At 40.8% G+C, this 19358-nt stretch overlaps 1 protein-coding gene and 1 pseudogene across 1 annotated transcript in view; one reads left to right on the top strand and one right to left on the bottom strand.

Moving 5' to 3' along the window:
- GALNTL6 (polypeptide N-acetylgalactosaminyltransferase like 6) overlaps positions 1-12100 on the top strand; it is a 486847-nt gene extending 474747 nt beyond the window's left edge. The window contains exons 11-12 of the mRNA XM_087737678.1: positions 346-495; positions 6502-12100. Coding sequence (XP_087593804.1) covers positions 346-495; positions 6502-6669 — 318 coding nt within the window. The 3' untranslated portion in view covers positions 6670-12100. The remainder of the gene's footprint in view (positions 1-345; positions 496-6501) is intronic.
- LOC148051425 (uncharacterized) lies at positions 11669-16236 on the bottom strand (annotated as a pseudogene).
- Between the last annotated feature and the right edge of the window lie 3122 nt (positions 16237-19358).

The raw sequence follows: 19358 nt of genomic DNA, 5'->3' as shown, positions 1-19358 counted from the left end.
TTTCTGAGTCCTAGGTAGCTGTAGTCCTAGTGCATACGAGTGCTGCTTTAACTGGGTAACTACAGGCTTTAATACAGCATATCCCCTCTCCTGTCCCCACTAGTGTGTCACCAGAGATTGTTTTCTTCCCTGCCATAGGGATTGTGCCTTCCTGGGGTGTATTCCACATCACCGCCGATGCACTTTAATTAAGGCAGTTGGCATCACTGAAGCCTACACAGGCAGGATCTCGTCTAACCAGCCGCTGGGATGTGCAGAGTAGGGAAACACGCGTCAAGCTTTGTGTGGGTTTTTAAATGTTTTCCACTAGTAATATATCATTATATCACCCGATTGTTTTTCTAGCTCTTCACCTTTGGCTGGAGAGAAGACATCCGCCCCGGGGAGCCACTTCACACCAGGAAGTTCTGCTTCGACGCCATTTCGCACAGTAGTCCCGTCACACTGTATGACTGTCACGGGATGAAGGGAAACCAGCACTGGAACTATAGGAAGGTTGGAGTCACTCGGGGGCATCTCAGGCTGTCTTGAGCCTATATTCAGTTTAGCATAGGCTTGTGTTTTCCCATCAGAGAAGTTTTATTTTAAAATGCACCCAGTCTTATTCCAATTTAATTTTGTGGTAATCTCTCTAGAGTATGTTCCTTTTGAGCGTTCAGCTATTTAGGTCAAATTTAAATGAGAGTGGATCTGATCCAGCTCAGAGGGTGTCTGTGTTGGATCTGTTCCCTGAAAGGTGTTTTACCATTCTGGCGCTTCAAGATGTTTGTGTCATTTTAACAGAGGCACTGTTGGAAATATTTTCATCCAATGTGACAGCAGCAAGAAATGCTGCTCATGAGTTACATATTATTATTTTACTACATTTTAAAGATTACAAGTGGCAGAAAAATCTCCCTCAAAAAAAAAAAAAAAAAAAAAAACAACCCAACAGTAAAAGCACTGCTGTAAGCCCAAAGAAGGCAGGAGTTTATAAATTAAAGATAAGCAGCTTAGACACTACTTTGATCTGCTAAGTTTCAGCCCATTTTTATAAATCACTGGAAACAGGAGGTCAAGCTAGAAACTGGCAGAGCCCCATTTAGGGCAAAAAGTCCTGGCAGTGCTACCGAGTTGTTGTTGGTAGGTTTTTTAAATGGTTAATCAGCAAGTTGCCTTGATTAAAGATTTCACCAATCAACTCTGTATTCCATGGAGGATAAGGACATACATGTCTCTGAAGTGCTGAGGATTCCTCTCACATATCCTTCACTTTTCTGTGACCACTGTGCCTTGCCCACCACCTTGCTTAAGCTGAGGCCAAAGTGCCAGGAATTGGGCTCTGCCAGATAAACCTCAACAGTGCTTTCTAGTTTGAAATGATATATAGTAGAAAACTAATTCAGAACCATTAAAAACAGTTTTACCCTGACCCTTTTTCTGAGTGCCTACTTATGAGCCTGTGCCTTTTTACCCTATTTATGTTGCAATTGGAGATCCACTGCAAGATTTTCCAGAAGTGTAATCCCCTTGAAACTGAGGTATTACCTGTAATAAAGTTAGAAGGTATGGGCCACATATTTAGAGGACATAAATTGTCATGGCTGTATTGCTGCATATCTGGCTTTACAATGCCATAACAATACCTTCTTGCTTCAAAACCTTTCCAATTTATCTTTTTACCTACCCAAACTGCAAGAAAGAAGCTTTCATACCTTTAGCACTTCATTGGTGCCTAATGTAGCCGGTTCATAAGACAAAATGCAGGTCTGGAGCTGCCCTCCATAAGGCTCATTACCTTTGATGTGGACAGAATACAGCAGATAACTGAAAAAAATGACATTTGAAAAAATACGCAGTGTGATTTCTATTAAATCCTCTGCACAGCTTCATTTTTCATTTCCAGAAGGCTGACAGGGCTCATATAAAAATTCTTAATGCAAGGCAGGCATTTCCATCTCAGCAAGAAACACCACAAAATTTTGTTATGATGGAAGTACTGGCACAGTCTTAACTGTAATACCAACCTGACAGCAAGCTGATTAGTTTGCATAAACCTTCAAATTAAGAAACCGCACTGGAATAATAGAATTATGTATACATGGTTTTCTTTAGGCTTAGTTTTAGTTTGGCTACACAGTAAGTAATTTTTTATTGTTTCACATAGTCTATTTCCTCAGATACAGGGCAGATTTACACTAGAGAGTTTTGGTGGTACAGCTATACCTCCAAAATCCTTATGATCTAATCCTTATCTAGTTTTGAAAGCATCCTGGCAATAGGATTTATAGTGTTCCCCCCCCCAAAAAAAAAACTGTACAAGAAAAGGATGTTATATCGGTTTAACTGCATCTGTACTAAAGCCCTTTACCTAGAGGACATTATGCTACTAAAATTGTACTCTAAATAAATAAGAGTAGTAGTCTGGTTAGGCAAGAAGTGCCACCTTTTAAAGAACAGAGAGCAGGTCAGCAACTCTGTTCTGTTCTCTGCACCACTTACAGACCCTGTAGCTTCCTAATGCTCACGTATCCATCCTGCCAATAATTCTTCCCATGTTTTAGGAAAAATGACCTTGTTTGTCAGTATCTTATAAGATGCTTAATACGAAGCGTTTCTTACCATGCTGTCATACTACTTCTGTTAAACTAGAAGATAAGACGTTTTTATTCTTTTAAGGATGAGTCTCTTCTTATGATCATTTGCATCCTCGAGCCACTGGTGAGAAGTTAGGGCTGCGAAATGATTACAAAGTGCTGCAAATACAGCTTGAAGCCAGGCACTGTTTTAAGATTCCATATTCTTATAGCAGAGAAACCCTAACAACCTGTATTTGGATACTGGCAAATAAAAACAGCTTAAATATTTTAGTGGCAAGTAGAATACATTAATATTTTACTTCAGGTAAGGATTGCTCTTCTGAAAAAAATTTCCAGCTTATTCCCATTACCTGCACTTCGTTTCTCGTTGCAGTGCAGGCCCAGAGTGTGCAAACCGGATTCTTTTCAGATTAATGAAACCAAAACTACCACCAATAAACATGTGTCCAAAAACCATTCTTGCTCCTATGCTGCTAATCACATATACGGCTACATGTTAAACTACACCTGAGCAACTATTTGAAAGTCTAGTAAGTCTGTGATATTAAATAATCAGGTTTTTAGAACCAATCCAAAATATTGGTCTATAATAAAACAGCCAAGTATACCTTTAAGAAATCCCTGTAAGCAGCAATGCAGTAAAATGAATCACAATAATACCGTAAGCACTACTGTGGGTTGGAAATAGAAGAAAGTGAGTTTAATATCGGGGAAAAAAATATTGACACCATAACGGGACTCCCATCAATGATGGGAGCAATGTGAGAAATTAGATAAATGTAAATATCCTGAAATTATTAGAGATTTGGGAGAATAGTGGCTTCCCAAGCTAAAGCAACTTCCTTGACTCTATTTGAGATTCCTAAGCATGCCGGAGCCAAAGATCAACAGTGCCTACAAATTTCCATTCCTCCCAGTGAAGAAATACGCCTCTGGTTTTCAATGTAGCATCATTCTGGGTTGACAGGTAATACATTGTTTCTGATAAAGTAGGATTCAATTTACGTGCTCTAGTCCCATTAGTGCTATTTGTAGAGCACAAGTATCCAAGAGGGGTCTGATTTAGTAGGTCTTTAAAAAGAAACAATTGTGCAAAATCAATTTCATTATACTATAATTCTACCCTGAGCCTAGTGATTATGATACATGCTAGACTGACAACGTCAAAAACCGTGCCCAGAACAGCGTGGTTTGCTCATACTCTCCTGACAGCTTCAGGGACAAACTGTAAGAATAAGTTCACTCTTCACACAGTAGGTACATAGATTATTTCCTCAGACAACCGAAGACATGTCATTGTGATAGTGGCTTTTATCATATGGACATCTGTCCTGCTGAAACTGCGCTGGGGCTACCAACTAATTTCAGATAAACTACTGCAGCCACCAGCTGATAATGACTTCCAGTTGCTATTGACCTTGGCCATAGTTATAGCAGTGACCTAGAAGAAATGAAAGGCTCTGTGTCTCATTACCAACCCCCTGAACTGTCAAGGCCCATTATCTTACGGAGAAGTTTCTCCTTCTGCAAATAATCTTCAGACTTGCCTTCATGCAGAAGAAAAAAAAAATCGCTCTGCTGTTTTCAGATGTTAGAAAAGTCTCCACAAGAGCTCTTGTAGCTTTTTAATATTGGTATAAAGAGGAATTTATATATTTCTATTGGAAAGTTCTTCTCGGGGATGCATGCAACTATTAGCCCTTAAAGTCCTGAGCCTGTTTCCATTGAAATCTGTAAGAGCAGCAGGCTTTGACCCTAGGTCAGTGTAAGCTTGAGATGATGAATTAATAGGCCTTTATATATGACTAAGTCAGCCAGAAGTTTTTCCAGAGTGGTAACTGTGTCCCTGTTCTTAAAAGACGCTCTTCTTTCCTAATAACCAGACTTTCTAAAAGAAAGCACCAACAATGCTTCACTCAAAAATTGCATCCCCTGGGTATTTCTGTGAGAAGGAAGACTGCCAGCTCTCTTTGGAAAGGCTGGAGTGTTTTTCATAGCATGCTTTTTGTACTGAAGCAGTTTCCTTTCTTCTTGTACCAACTATCCTATTAAAGCTTCTAGTGTTCCAGCTTTGGCTTCCTAATAGCTGGGCTGATCCTCATGCCCAGCTATGACGCAAGGAAAACCAGATGCCACCTTCCTCCGAGGCCTCACAGAAGGTGGGGTGGCTGTGGCACAGTCACTGTGTCTTGGTCTCGGGCAGGGCTGCTCCATCAGTCTCTCAGAGAAGGACAGGAGAAGCTGGCAAGGAGCAAATAGGGTGCTTGGGAGTTCTTGCAGGCCCATCTCCTAGTAAGGACACGACAGCCCTTTGTACGCAGTACAGTTAGCCCCTCTTTGCAAGATGAAGTATCCTACCTGCTCACCTTGTAGAGCAACATGGAACATGACAGAAAGGTCTCTACCCGTTGGGTTTAGTCCTGTCAGCTTTGACGGCATCCCTCTGAATTAATCTTGTGTGTGCATCTGTTTACCCAGTGTTTTGAGGGAAGGGCAGATGCTGGAGGTGAAAACCGGTGTTTGTGAAAGGCAGATGTAACATCATCACCCTCAGCCAGAGCATAAGATGCTTTTGACCTTGCTCTTTGTTGCATATGTTAATATAAAAAAGGGGCATTGTACTTTACCAGTGTTGCATAGCCCCCAAAATCAATCAATTTCATCTTTCCTAAATTAAAAAAAAAAACTACTTTCTTTTTGAAAAGTGTTTTTAAATAGCTACTATATCATATTGGTTTGTTGTGTTATATTTATTTTTGTCTTCATAACTTCTTTTTGAATGTGGGGTATTTTTAGTTAAAGAGAAGTTTCTGTATGATTGTTGCTCAGCACCCAGAGCACTTCTGTGAGTTTTTAATCAATTGCAATTTGACAAGTAGCTTTTTTTTTTCCTCTCACAAACTGGGCAGGCAAGCACATCCTAGATTACTATTAAAATACTGGTAACGCATGTTTGGCATGGAGGGGAAAAGCCTGATGCATTTTACAGGGAGTAATCTGAAATTTATTTCAACAGATACAGTAAATGCATAGTCCCTGGCAAGTTTCAAACCATCTAATCACTCCCCCATCTATCTGTCTCAAACACTTGCCTACGTAAACTAACTACATTGAAACTACCCAACCTGCAATTAGCAGTTGCTCGTCTGGGTAGTTTCTGCTTTACCAAGATTCACAGGTTATTTACAATTCGCTCCGGTTTTGTGAAGTAAAAATTAATAAAACTAATCATCATAAATATCCTTTCTAAAACAACTTAATCCATGCTTATCCTCCTAAAATCTCCATATGGAGCTAAAACAGTGTTAGGATTTCCTTTGTATTAGGAGAGAGAGGCTATTTCAGTGGCTGGTCTTATTGAGGCTATAGGCAGTCTGCATTTCATGGGGTGAGAACTGAGATCATCAGTCCTGGGTCTGTCTGTCCATCACACCACTTCAGTTAATAACTCCATTTTAACATCTTCCTCAAGTTTAAGAGTATCCATTTTCCAGACAGATTGTAACAGATCCTCCTGCCCAGAAGCACGATAGAAACTGTCAAAACCAAATCCAAACAAACAAAAAAAAAATTTCAGGTTCAGACATTTAAATAGGATCCAGGGAAGCACATGATATGCAAAGATTATTAAAATACATTCTATTTTTTCATTATATTATGTGGTGGTTAGTTAAAAACCAGAAGATGTCTCCTCATTCTTTCTTGAATCCCCGGTTTCGTGAAGGATAATAACCCAAGGGAAAAAAAACACTCCATTCTTTACAGCTTCCTAATAGTAGCTGTGGTTATTACACAAAGTTAGTGCACAGAGACCACAAAATCATTTCAGATAGGGCCGTGTTAATCCATGTTCTGTAAAATGAGAACACTTCCGATGACTTGGCATTTGCTGCTTAATTCTATCTTTTTCTCATTCCTGTAGGACAAAACTTTGTTCCATGCGGTAAGCAGCAGCTGCATAGATTGCAATCCAGCCGAGAAGAAGATTTTCATGAACAGATGTGATCCTTTATCTGAAACTCAACAGTGGATTTTTGAACATATTAATATGACTGTTTTAGAAAAATTTAACAGCAAGGCCAGTTCCTAGAAAGAAAAAAAAAAAAATGAACACACCCAATTACGTACAGACTGCAGACTACATTTTCGCCAGCATCTGGGTCGAAGGAGTCAGGAATTAAATTTCCTAGATCCAGGAAATCTGTTCTGAGGATTAAGAAAATGCCACAGCAAAAGCCAGCAGGCTGTCCTTGTGGATGTACAGTATCTGAAGAACTTGGCCAAGAGCCTCACCGGATGCTGCTGAGAACTTCAGGCTGAAAATTCCCTTGCTGGTCGAGGGAAAAAAAATTGTTTAAAAACTGTTTAAAAGTACTCCAAGTTAATAAAGTAAAACAAAACTCTAGAGTTTCTCAGGTCAAATCCTGCTGTAGTGAGTAGCTCAGAACAGATGCTATAATTTGGGATGGGTATATGGTGTGCATGACGGCTACAGGAACCTGAAGAAATGCCAGGTTTTAGAACTAAACATGCTGGTAGAAGAATAATGTTGTCCCAGCACTCCCTAGACAAGATATATGCTCTGTTGACATTCTCTTAATAAAAGGTTGGGTTAAGCAGGTTTAACCCTCAGAACTGCTGCAATTAATTTTAAATACCTCCCTTTTACATTCCATTCATTACCAAAATAGGAATGGTAGAAATCTAGGGTCTAGAATTACACTGTAGTGAAGCATGAAATAAACTGTAAGGTTTTGCCCTCACATTTCCCCCCTTCAGGAAAAGAAGTAAAGCAATCAAATTTCCATACATGATATATTTAGCAATTATGATTCAAATCCCATTGTCACACAAGGTGAGATTTTTTTTTCAGTGACAAATATAACAGCAGCAGCTGCAGCATAATGGAAGGCTTGTGGACTAGCTATCTTTTCTAAAGGTAGAATCCTTACCAAAGTATAAATTAAATTGAAAAGAGGCTGAAAAAAAAACCATCAGGAGAGTAGGAAATAATTGCATACTGCACGCTGAACTAGGTTAGTCAAATTAACGTTGGTACGCTGCCGTCACCTAAAAGCGTCTTGACTCCCTGCATTGCAGCTTAAAAGATCTTGCGGAGATCTTGCAGTGCTCTTGACAGATAGGAGTGGAGAGAAAAATCGACATGAAACTAGTTGGGTGCTTTCGGGGGTTTTGAAATCCGTGACGGAAATCACATGAACTTTCCAGAGTTAGCGAGCGAATGGTAGATCTCATGTCGGAGGAAACAAGGAATGCAAACAAGTTAAATGTTACAATATTTTGATACTTTAGGCACAGGCACAATTCAGGGTAAGACTGGCTTCTGTCACACTGATGATCGTTATGGCCCATGGTATCCCTCAGACCCATCAAGCTGTTGGCATGAGAGGCCGCTAAAACTTGGTTGGGGGGCCTATGGTTCTTCTCAGCAGAAATCAGTTAATACTGATGTGTGGAACTTAATTGATAGGTTTGGGATTTTTCAAGGTAAGAGCAAGTATAATTTTATATCAAGTAAGTACATGGCCTGCTTTTAGTTGAAAGATGAATTTACAGTTGAAAGCACCATAAATGCAGATAGATCACATCCTCTAAGAGGTGGCTGTAACAGTGCTTTCAGGTTCCAAAAATATCATACGTAATTAAGTTGCTTATTCTGATTGCTGGAGAGGTGGCTGACTAACCAAAATACTGATGTGCAATCTACCGTGTTTTGAGGGAGTAGGGTGACTGTGTTTTGTTTACTGCTCCTTAAGCTGTGTTTATGCACAAAGAGCATTGATTGCATTCAGAGGATGGTTCTTGTACCAATAACTATGTGCTATTTTATGGCAGCACCTTGTAGTTGTAGATTAAGACCCAAAATTGTAGGTCATGGGGACTTTTTAGAAGGGGAATGAGATCCTGTAGCATTGAGGATTCATGCACTTGGAAAATTGTGAAATGCATCCATACATTGAGCAATTGCTGCAAGTTAGTGAAGAGATCTTCCAAATAATCTGAAAGAAATGTGTCTATAAAGTTAGACTTCTCATTTTATGATTTTAAAATAAGTGAGCTTGCTTAGGTATTGTTTAAATTTAACTCGAAGATATGGTGCACTCAGGAACGGAAGCAGTAAGACTATGAGGATATTTCAGATTTGCTTAGCTATCAGTACACAGAACCAGCCTAGGCACTGCAGACTGTCAGCCTTCCCAGGTGCAGTGCTCGCAGCATCATTTATTTCCAGCCTGCACATGAGGAAAGAGGGTTTGGAAAAAGAAGAAAATGGCTGCCTAAAATGTAAATGCAGCCCTCAAGCTGCTGATTGTAACTGGCCCCAAACTGTCAAAGTCCTGGAAACAACACTGTATGCCCAAAATAGAGAGGCAAAGGAGAATTGCTAAACCAGCTAAGCAATTTATGTTATGCACAGATTGGTAGGGTTACATCATTCAGTGTCTGACTGCATCTCAGTGGTCTGATTTTGAAACGTATAAAGGGAACTAGGCTGCTAGTTGCTACTAGGTTGGGGCAAAGAACTTCTATGTCTTTTACATCCTTTGCTGGGTAATCTTGCACAGCATCTTGCACTGCCAAAGGAAACCTTCCCCTTACTCATAGCTGGATGCTAATTGTAAGCTCTAGCAGTCCTTGTCAGAAAACAGTCCGCATAACTAATATTCAGATGTTCTGGGGGAAAAAATATGATCTACATAATGTTTTCAGGTTTTATAGGCAAAATATAAGAAAAATATATTGGAGTTTGTTGTGGGTCAAGAGTGAGCAACTGTTGATCAATCTGGAAATATAAAGGTTGAATGAAGGTCCATATCTTGATGAAAGTTCAGTAAGAATTTGTCACAGTGCGGCATAGAAATTTGTGCGCGCACACACATATGTGTGTGCGTATATATATACATGTGTATATGTCACCAGTGGAAGGAGGCAGTTTGAGGAGAGCGGTTTGTTTTCACTTCATGGGCTGATCTTTCAAATATTTAGTATAACCAGAACTGCAGAGAAAAAAATGGTAGGACACATTAGACTAATGGTGAAGACAGTTATCTCACCGTTTTCAGCTTAAGCAAATTTCTCTTTTTTAAAAACTGAGACAAAAAAAGCTAGCATGCAGCTTCACCACAGACAACTGTAATCCTCCTCCTATGGGTATACGGTGGCCCTAGGGACAGAGTGCTTCAGAGCTGCATTCCTGTAACGTTTGGGATGATGGACTCACAAAATGGTTATGACTTGCTAAGCACGGGACTCCTTCAACAGAAAGTTTTATTAATAATAAATGATCATCCCTACCTCTAAATTAAATTGTGTCTTGGGTGTTCTCCAAAGCTTTCCACTGATAACAGTATTTCATGACTAATTTAATATTCAGAATTTCTTTAAGTCTTCCTACAACCATATCTTTTCCAACCAAGAAACATCTGAACAGCTTGATAGGATGGACAGATGTATCTTCCTCTCATATTTCACCAGGAGTGTTTAGCTTTAATATGCATTTCTTCAAAAGACTATGAAGTTTCTTAGCAGAATTTTTTTTTAATACCAGATAGTTCTGAATATATTTTGAATCTAGGGAACAGGTAGCATTAACTGCTGTGGGCTCATCATTTCAGTGGAGCTATACTAATCTGCCCCAACTGATGACTTGCTTCAGGCTTTTTCAATTAATTATTGTATGGCTGAGAGGGCTTTAATCAACATGCCTGAAAAGAAAGGTCTTTGTATCTTAAGAATGCATCAGCACCTACCCTAAACTTTTTCCATTTAAGGTTATCTGACTCTTTTGTGGCCATCAAACTACTACTACAGGAGGGAGCACCTGGAAAACTGGAATAAACACCAAGTGCAACTAAAACTCTAAAATCACTTGTGTTTTCCTGTGTATATCCTAGAATCTAAACTGAACAGAACCCTTGGGGAAGAGGGCTTAAAGGAGAGAGGAGGAGCTGGGAAACAAAGCATTTCACGTGTTGGAGAGCAGCCTTGTTGCAAAGGCACAACAAGATTTCACTTTTCATTGGGCACAGTCTTATTTCAGAACAATTAGATTGCTTTAGAACAAATGTTTCTGCAACATTATGGGTATTTTAATAACATAATGCATACTTCCTGGGTGTTACCAGGTTACGAATAAATGGTCTATAGCTGCTGAACTAGGTCTTCCTCATGACAAAGATAGCCTAAGCTTGAAAGGAAGCTGACAAGCACTTAACAACCTTTGATTACTGGCAATTTACCAGGCATCAATGTCTCCATGACCTCAATGAAATCGGATGCTACAGAAGATTATAGAAGAAACATATATAGATAGCTTAACCAAACTGATTTGATGGGTTGCATCTCTGTAAGAGTGGATGTCACCTGTGTTTAAAAAAAAAAATCATAAGAAGAATTCATTTGCATTTTTACTGATAACTTCTGCAAGGTACTGAGTGAGCAGGACCCTTGTTAACCTACCCAGACAGACTGGGGATGAAGCGTTTTAGGAAGGCAGTATTGGGAGGCTTTCAGTGTGGCTTCCACCAGAGGTGTATCCATATTCTGTTTAAAGAGCATCAATCTTTAATGCTGTTAGCCCAGTGTTTTTCAAGAGAACACAAGATGTACATTAAAAAAAGAATATGATAATGGATTTATTTTTGTTTTTTAATCCATCAAGGTTGTTAGGGAAAACATTTCAAAACACTTGAAAACAAAAAAGCTGATCAGAAGTTGCTTTTTTGTAGCTGGTATTAGCATTATAAAGTTCATTAATTCATTTGTTTGACCCCCTTCCAAATCTGTTCCATATATCCTCTTAGAAAGAGCACAAGGGTTGAAGAGTGCTTTTAACTAACATTTTGATGATCTTGCCCTGTCTGGAAGAAACTTTTGAAAGACATTAAAAAATCTGTAAGTATAAGCCAAAAGGTAGGAAAAAAACCCAAGGAAAAATAACTGGCTATTATGTCTAGTGTACCAAGAGATTTTGCTAAACTTCTTGTGCCATACATAAATCTGTGCTAAGATCTCCTGTAATCTCTTATTTCATAGAATCATAGAATGGTTTGGGTTGGAAGGGACCTTTAAAGGTCATCTAGTCCAAATCCCCTGCAGTCAGCAGGGACATCTTCAACTAGATCAGGTTGCTCAGACCCCCATCCAGCCTGACCTTGCATGTTTCCAGGGATGGGGCATCTACCACCTCTCTGGGCAACCTGTTCCAGTGTTTCACCACCCTCATTGTAAAAAACGTCTTCCTTATATCTAGTCTGAATCTATCCCCTTTTTAGTTCAAAACCGTTACCCCTTGCCCTCTTGCAACAGGTCCTGCTAAAAAGTCCCTCCCCATCATTGTTAGAGGCCCCCTTTAAGTCCTGAAAGGCTGCAAGAAGGTCTCCCCGCAGCCTTCTCTTCTCCAGGCTGAACAATCCCAACTCTTTCAGCCTTTCTTACTGGAGAGGAGTTCCAGCCCTCTGATCATTTTTGTGGCCCTCCTCTGGACCCACTCCAACAGGTCCCTGTCTTCCCTGTGCTGAGGGCCCCAGAGCTGGAGGCAGGACTCCAGGTGGGGTCTCACCAGAGCAGAGCAGAGGGGCAGAATCACCTCCCTTGACCTGCTGGCCACGCTGCTTTTGATGCAGCCCAGGATAGGGTTGGCCTTCTGTGCTGCAAGCACACATTGCCAGCTCACATCCAGCTTTTCATCCACCAGCACCCCCAAGTCCTTCTTGGCAGGGCTGCTCTCAATCCCTTCGTCCCCCAGCCTGTACTGATACTGGGCGTTGCCCTGACCCAGGTGCAGGACCTTGCACTTGGCCTTGTTGAACCTCCGGAGGTTCACGTGGGCCCACGTCCCTCAGGCATGTCAACCGCACCACTCAGCTTGGTGTCATCTGCAAACTTGCTGAGGGTGCACTCGATCCCGCTGTCTGTGTCATTGATGAAGATATTAAACAGTACTGGTCTCAATAGGGACCCCTGAGGGACACCACTTGTCACCGATCTCCAGATGGACACTGAACCGTTGACCACTACCCTCTGGATGTGACCATCCAACCAATTCCTCATCTACCAAACAGTCCACCCATCAAATCTGTATCTCTCCAATTTAGAGAGGAGGATGTTGTGGGGGACTGTGTCAAAGGCCTTACAGAAATCCAGACAGACGACATCCGTAGCTCTTCCCCTGTCCACTGATGTAGTCACTCCATCATAGAAGTCCACTAGGTTGGTCAGGCAGGACTTGCCCTTGGTGAAGCCATGCTGGCTGTCTCAAATCACCTCCCTGTCCTCCATGTGTTATATTTCCTTGTTGTAATTCTGAATGCACTGGACTGAAGAAAACTTAAACAGAGGGGGAAAAAAAAACTCCGAAAACTATCTAAGAAGCCTGTGTAAAAACAAACAAACAATGATAAAGTTTAGCTAGAGATGATCAGAAAAATGCATCGCTTTTCCAAAGCTTCATCAGCATTCAGAAAATACGTTTGCTCTGTGTGGTGGCTTTCTGTTCTTTTAGTGTATCATTAATATCAGTGGTACTACTCCTGAGGCAGGACTTCTGAAAATGATATGTTATCATTTGGCACAGTAGATGGACAGCATGGTGCCAGCGGAAAAAAAAAAAAAATCACTTTCTAGGAACAGTTCCTGAAAAAATTGCATTCAAACATTGCAGTCTGGTATGCCTTAAGATTCCTGGCTATTTATAAGGTTCCCATTATCTTGGTATTTTTGTCTTTTTTACGTCTCCTGGCAGTGCAGTAGGTGCTTCAGTGGCCCTTATGAAAACAATGCAGACAACAGGGGAACAAAGAGGACATGGGTTAGAGGAGTAAGAATTTGTGGTTACCTAAAGGTGTCATGTCCACAGCACTGTCAAGAAGGTTAATTATACACAAAGAAAAGTCTCTTTCTTTTGTGTGGCCACTGTGGTAAATACCCAGCTTCACAGAATATATAAATGAGAAGGAGCCTTGCAAAGCAGGCCAGCAGGAAAGCTCATATTCAGCAGAAGATGTAGAAAAAGTCATAATGATCCATTTTGGGGAAGCAGATGAATAGGGCGTTGAGACAGATATCACGGACAGTGTAAGGGATATGAGGGGAGCTGCAATGAGGCAAGTCTGGTAAGTGGTACTAGCTAAAAAAACATTAAGACATAGGAAAGGAAAACTTGGTCCTCATTAACCTTAGCCCTCATTAACCTTGGCAGTATCTCTAATGCTTTGTCAAAGTATTAGTTGATTTAATTAAGTTAATCCTTCACCTCTCCCAGTAAATGACTCAAGCTGGAAGGAATCACAGCCCAAGAAATTTTCTGTTGATGAGCTTGGAGCATCTAATCGGCACAAAACACCACTAGGCACAGTTTAGTCAAAAACCCCAACTGGCACCAGAACTAAAACAATATTATCAGCCTGGAAGATCTGTAGGCCTCTGGCATCCCTCTGCGAAAAAAGGTTTCACTTGCCTAAAGGAGTGATTGATGGTAATGATCCTAGATTAACAAGATCAGGAATCAGGAGTTTGCACAGAGGTGAAAGGCCAAATGGTGAGATTAGGAGTTGGCAGTTTAATTGAAAGAGGAAGGAGGAAATAGGGGGTAGAAGGGAAGAAGCAGGAATTGGGTTTGTTTCTGGCTATGAAGGAAGCATGACCTACAAAGGTCAGCCACTGATCATTTTGGATACCTCTTCATACCAGGGCTTGCATGTTTATTTCCATCACAAATATTCAGGAATTGAGAGGCAATCAGTTCCACCCTGTCCTGCAAAGGACTTAAATTTAGCATAAAAAGAACTGCATAATCCAAAATGTATCGATTATGAAATACGTGAGCATAACTAGAGCAAAGCTTTGCTGGACACCAAGCCAGTGCCGAGTTTTCCACCAAAGGTATGTATGTGCATTCCTGAGGATACTTTATGGATAGTGTGTAGAAGCAGAACATTATGGTCACTGTTTTACCTCAGATTAATATTTCTCTGCATCTCAGGCTTTTTTGAAAGAGGAAAAGCGTTTACCTAAATTTTCCAGGAAATGTCATCCTGGATCAGTACAGTACAGATCAGCTCTGCCTACTCCCTATGTGGATTAAGATAATGTGTGTTTCTCTTCAGACATCACATATAGCTCTTAAAAAAAGAACAGTGTGGCTCTGCCTTCATGACTCCTTGCAGCGTTCACTTCTCTTTATCCATTTCAGTTATTTTCTTTATTCTTTTTCCTTTTTGGTTTTTCTTCCCTTCTGCTGGCTCCCCATCTGCAGGATTCTGCCAGAATGCTGGTCCTTTTTCTTCCCTCCTTTCTGGTTTGTGCCAGAGGTGTTTCTGCTGTTGCAGATCCCTTCCTCAAGATAAGAGTGACTAAAGCTGCTTTGATCTTGACTTGGCAGAGCCACAAGCCCTTCTGCCTCCGATACTGCACTTGCTGCAGCTTGCGCTAGCAGAGGGGTGGGGAGGAGAAAGGCACCTGAGCAGAAGGGAGAAGTTCTGTCCTTAGGGGTCAGTCTCACTACAGATTTTGTCCGTGAAAGAGTTATAGCTCATAGCACAAACAAAGATCTTTGAGGGAGAAAATTGCATTGGTGATCTACTTTCTCACCCATCTTCAAAGTTCAGTGCTACCCAGAGAGGGGAACATGTAAGAGCAGAAGCCCCTTACTCAGTGGATATACTTCTTATGAACGTTTAGAAGCAGCTGGCAAGCAGGTTTTAACTTGTGATTATCCTTATTGAGCTAACGTCGATACAAGAAACTGAGTTAGAGTTATATTAAAATGTGGTTTGTATAAGCCACCGAGGGGTTATAACAACTTTAACTGAAGGCATTATTTCAAATCTGAAATGGATGTGTAATCTCTGATGAATGGATGGAACAGGTTAACCTCTAGTCAGCTGCAGAGAGTCAGAGGGGCTTTTTTTTACAAAACCCCCAAAAGAGAGAGATTGTCCAACGTGCATCAGCTTTTGCTTTCAGCTGTACAGGGCTCCAGTTTATTCCCCAATATGTCCACAAAGTTAATATCTATAAAAAGATGTCTCCATGATTCTTATTATCAAAGCTGTGTTTACAGAGATGGCAGTAAAACATCACCTTTTCTTTCCTGTTAGCAGAGAACCCTTTCATTTGTTTCCTACTTGTTTTTACACACCTCCAGAGTCATTTATTTGTAACCAGAACACATGAATAGAAGTTGTACCCTGTCCCTTCACTAAACGAGTTCCTAGGAAATCAGAGTACCAGTGTGAAGTCTGTACAAATGCACTGTTAAAAGGATCATCAGCCAAGGACGAGGGATTTCATACAGAAGAAAAATAAGCCCCCCTAAAGTTTGTTTTCCTTTATTCCTGTCATATGAGCCTCCAAATTGTAGCTACTGCTCTGCATCGAAACGTATCATGGTAACTACACCTGGAAGGATAATGATGCTTCATCAGGGCTCTGCTGCCAGTTTTCCATGCAAGTCTGCACCGTGGCTATATAAACCTGATCTTTGGGGTTGGGAATCTTTCTCCACGGTTGCTGTCCCTGCAAGGGGCACATTCCTTACGACTTTGGCCTGACCTGCACTTTTCCACCTCGAACTCTGTTGGCCAAAGAAGCTCAGTATTGACCAGCTCTTCAGCCGATCTCGTCCATTGCACATCTCTTAACACTTCACAGCAGTCCAGCCCACATAAACACACACATGGTTTACCAAGCATTAGGTGGCAAAATAGAAATTTTTGGTCCCTTCTGAGCCTCTGAGATGCTCCTATTTATGAACTAGCCTTTCTGATGGTCAGAGTGTTTTCCAGGCATCTCTGCGAATAAACACCCTTTCCTGCAGGTATCCTGCAAAATATCCATTTCTCTCACTTTTCTGAGAGTCTGGAATTACAGCCTTCACTCGCTGTTAAACAACATTCAGGACAAAATATTACCTGGCAATTCAACTATTATAAGCTATTTTTAAAGGGCCAAGAAGATCTGGAGACAACTTTGTGTAATCCCTATCCACTGTGCTAGTAGGCAAGGCAGCCAGTGATGAGCTGGGCTGATAGGCGGCTAGTAGAGCTCAATCAACAAGTAAGACAGAGTTGTCTAACTTTCTGGGAATCAAGGTGAAATTCTTTGGTTATTGTAATTTAGGAAATACAGCTCTCTGAAAAAATGGGGAAAATATTTTCAGGTGTGTGCATTTGAAGTATTATACAATAGACTACAATTACTAATATATACATTTTAATAAGTAAAAGGACAACACACACTTCTGTGCTGACTAGTCTGAGATAGTTGGCTTAGATGTTATTGAACAACAGCTGTAGAAGCTTTGACCAATTTACTGATGCATTAAAATAATGTTTTTAAGACATGCTTGAAGGATTTACAGAGAGCACATGCCTGTAAATTACTAGACTGTAATTAAGAAGCTGAACTATGGAATAAAAATTGTACACCTGTCCTATTTTATATTTGGATGTATTACGTGACGGAATACAAAGTAAAAGATTGCTGAAGTACAGTTTTAAAAAAAAATTACCATGATCTGAATGAATAAATACCTCTCAGAAGCTACAGCATTAATGTTTCAATTTGTTGTACATCTACTGCTGCTAAAATAACCTGCTGTGTCGAGTGGGTGAAGGACCGCACAAGTCCAACCAGCTGCAGGGCTGCCCAGGGCCATACAGCTGCTTGCCGCTCCCACAGCCCCCAGCCACACCAGCTGTGTAATATCAACAGAAAGAGAAACCAAAGTCATCTTCTCCAACGAAGAGCACTGTTAGCTCTGGCAATATCAGAACTCATATCCCGAATGGCCGCTTAATAAGAGGCAAATACAGAAGTGAGTACAAAACAGCCATATGCACATGATAGTCCTCAAGTGACAAGTAAGGAAGCACAGGAAAAGTCAGTGAGGACTTGATTTTAGTAAAAAGTCATGTAAGTAGAGATCTATTTGTCCCCCTTCCACACCAAAAAAAAAAAAAAAACCACACTAGAAATTCCCAGCACCACTGGTTCTTCTTCTATCTACAACCGATAAGAGATAAAATACATCATCTTCCTAAGCAGGATTAGCTTTCTGAAAGTGGGTACCTGCACTGCAGATGTTTAGGAGTCATATAGGGGAACAGCAAGGGTCAATCAATCATCTTCAAAGACTAGGGAAGGAAGAGTTGCTTATTACCTATTATTTTATTTATTTTTAAATGAATGATTTTTCTTTTTCTCTTTGCATCTCTTGAAGCCCTATACCTGAATTTTATGCATACCCATACACTTCAGTTCTTCAATGCTATACCTCTACTGTAAAACTTTCTAATCTAAATTAGTTGGTTAAATTAATCCCTGACATCCACTGCATATGACAGAGTTGTGGTAGGATTTAACTGGACAGAGTCTTGTTTTTATTTATTCAGGCAGCTTTCTGAGGGAACAGTTAAAGTGAACATTGCTTCTGAAGACCTCTGAATGTCAAAAGTAGCAAAAATAAGAAAACTATAAGCATGCACTGAAAATACGTGACTGTTCCTTCTCTAGAGAGCTTAAAAGGATGCTGTAGTCAAATGCAAGCTGAAGGCATTCCCAGCAGCAAAAAAAAGACAAACTGCTATTTTCCACCTAAACTGTTTGGGACTAATTCCTTACAGGCAGCTCCACTGAGCAAACCTTGGTAAATATCATTCCAGAATGATGATAAGCTGAAATGGTGATTACAACAACAAAACAAAATACAAGTGAGAGGGGTTTGATGACTAACAAAATCTCTTACCAAATCCCTAATGAGGCTGGCGTCATTAATGTTACAGGCACTACCCTTGGCAAGGGAACAACTAGGAACAAAAAAAATTATTAAAAGAACAATGAAGTGCTTTAGATACATCAAAAACAATTAGGCATTAGTTTTAACGTAGCCTAAAGTTAAACACAGTGAAGCTACAGAGGATTTTCCCATTTGCATCACTTAAAGTTCACAGCCTGGAGAAAGCACCGTGTGTAAAGAAACCAGAGAGCCTTCTGTAAATTGTGTATCAATTATCTAATTACCTTTGATAACATCAGGTGCAAACCTTCAAGGAAAAAGCTTTAAAGAGCTTTTGCAGGTAAGAACACATCAGGAGAGTAATAAGACCTGAAGCAGGGAGAAAAGAAAGGACTGTATCTTGTTCTGAAATGAGTGGTTCATCCTTGGTCACAGGGACAAGTGATGGACAGGAGTTACACAGCAGTTACTGGTGCATGTTTATCAACTCAGAACAGAGCATTTCAGCGTGGGAAGAGGGACAAGGAGGCTGAGTGGGTTTCTGCTTTGACTCTTCTTTTACTTCAAGGCTGAGGTGTTACCAGAGATATTTTTGCTGGTCTGGAAGCAGAGGAGCGTTCAAGCCTGGCTCCTACCTCCTTGCCTCCCTCCTCTGCGATGCTCATGGATGGGGAAGGGCGAGGGCAGTTTGTGATCCTCCTGGCTGGGCAGGTCCTCGCGCAGGAGGAAGACTGCTCCGACAGAGAAGGCCAATGGCAGCTACAAGATCTCAGTCTTCAGATAAGCTCCACATGAGCAGCTGCCGTTCGGAAGCGCTTGCAGAGCACAGCCACCCACAGCCTGAATTTCCATCATGAAAAGCTTGTGGCACCCCCAGCTCATGCAGTAGCTCCGTGCAGTAGCTGTCTGTTGGCTCAATGGTAGCACTTACATCTCTGCTTCTCTGACTAGTAATTCCCTGTGCCAGTCAGAGAGGTGTTGCCTGTCTGCATAACTGGTAATCCTGTGAGCTCTGGTCA

The sequence above is a fragment of the Nipponia nippon genome, unplaced genomic scaffold (assembly GCF_047370975.1).
Source record: "Nipponia nippon isolate SJK-2023a ecotype South Korea unplaced genomic scaffold, ASM4737097v1 scaffold_6, whole genome shotgun sequence".
Classification (NCBI taxonomy): domain Eukaryota; kingdom Metazoa; phylum Chordata; class Aves; order Pelecaniformes; family Threskiornithidae; genus Nipponia; species Nipponia nippon.
The sequence above is the reverse complement of the archived record's forward strand: the minus strand, read 5'-3'. Positions and strand labels throughout refer to the sequence as shown.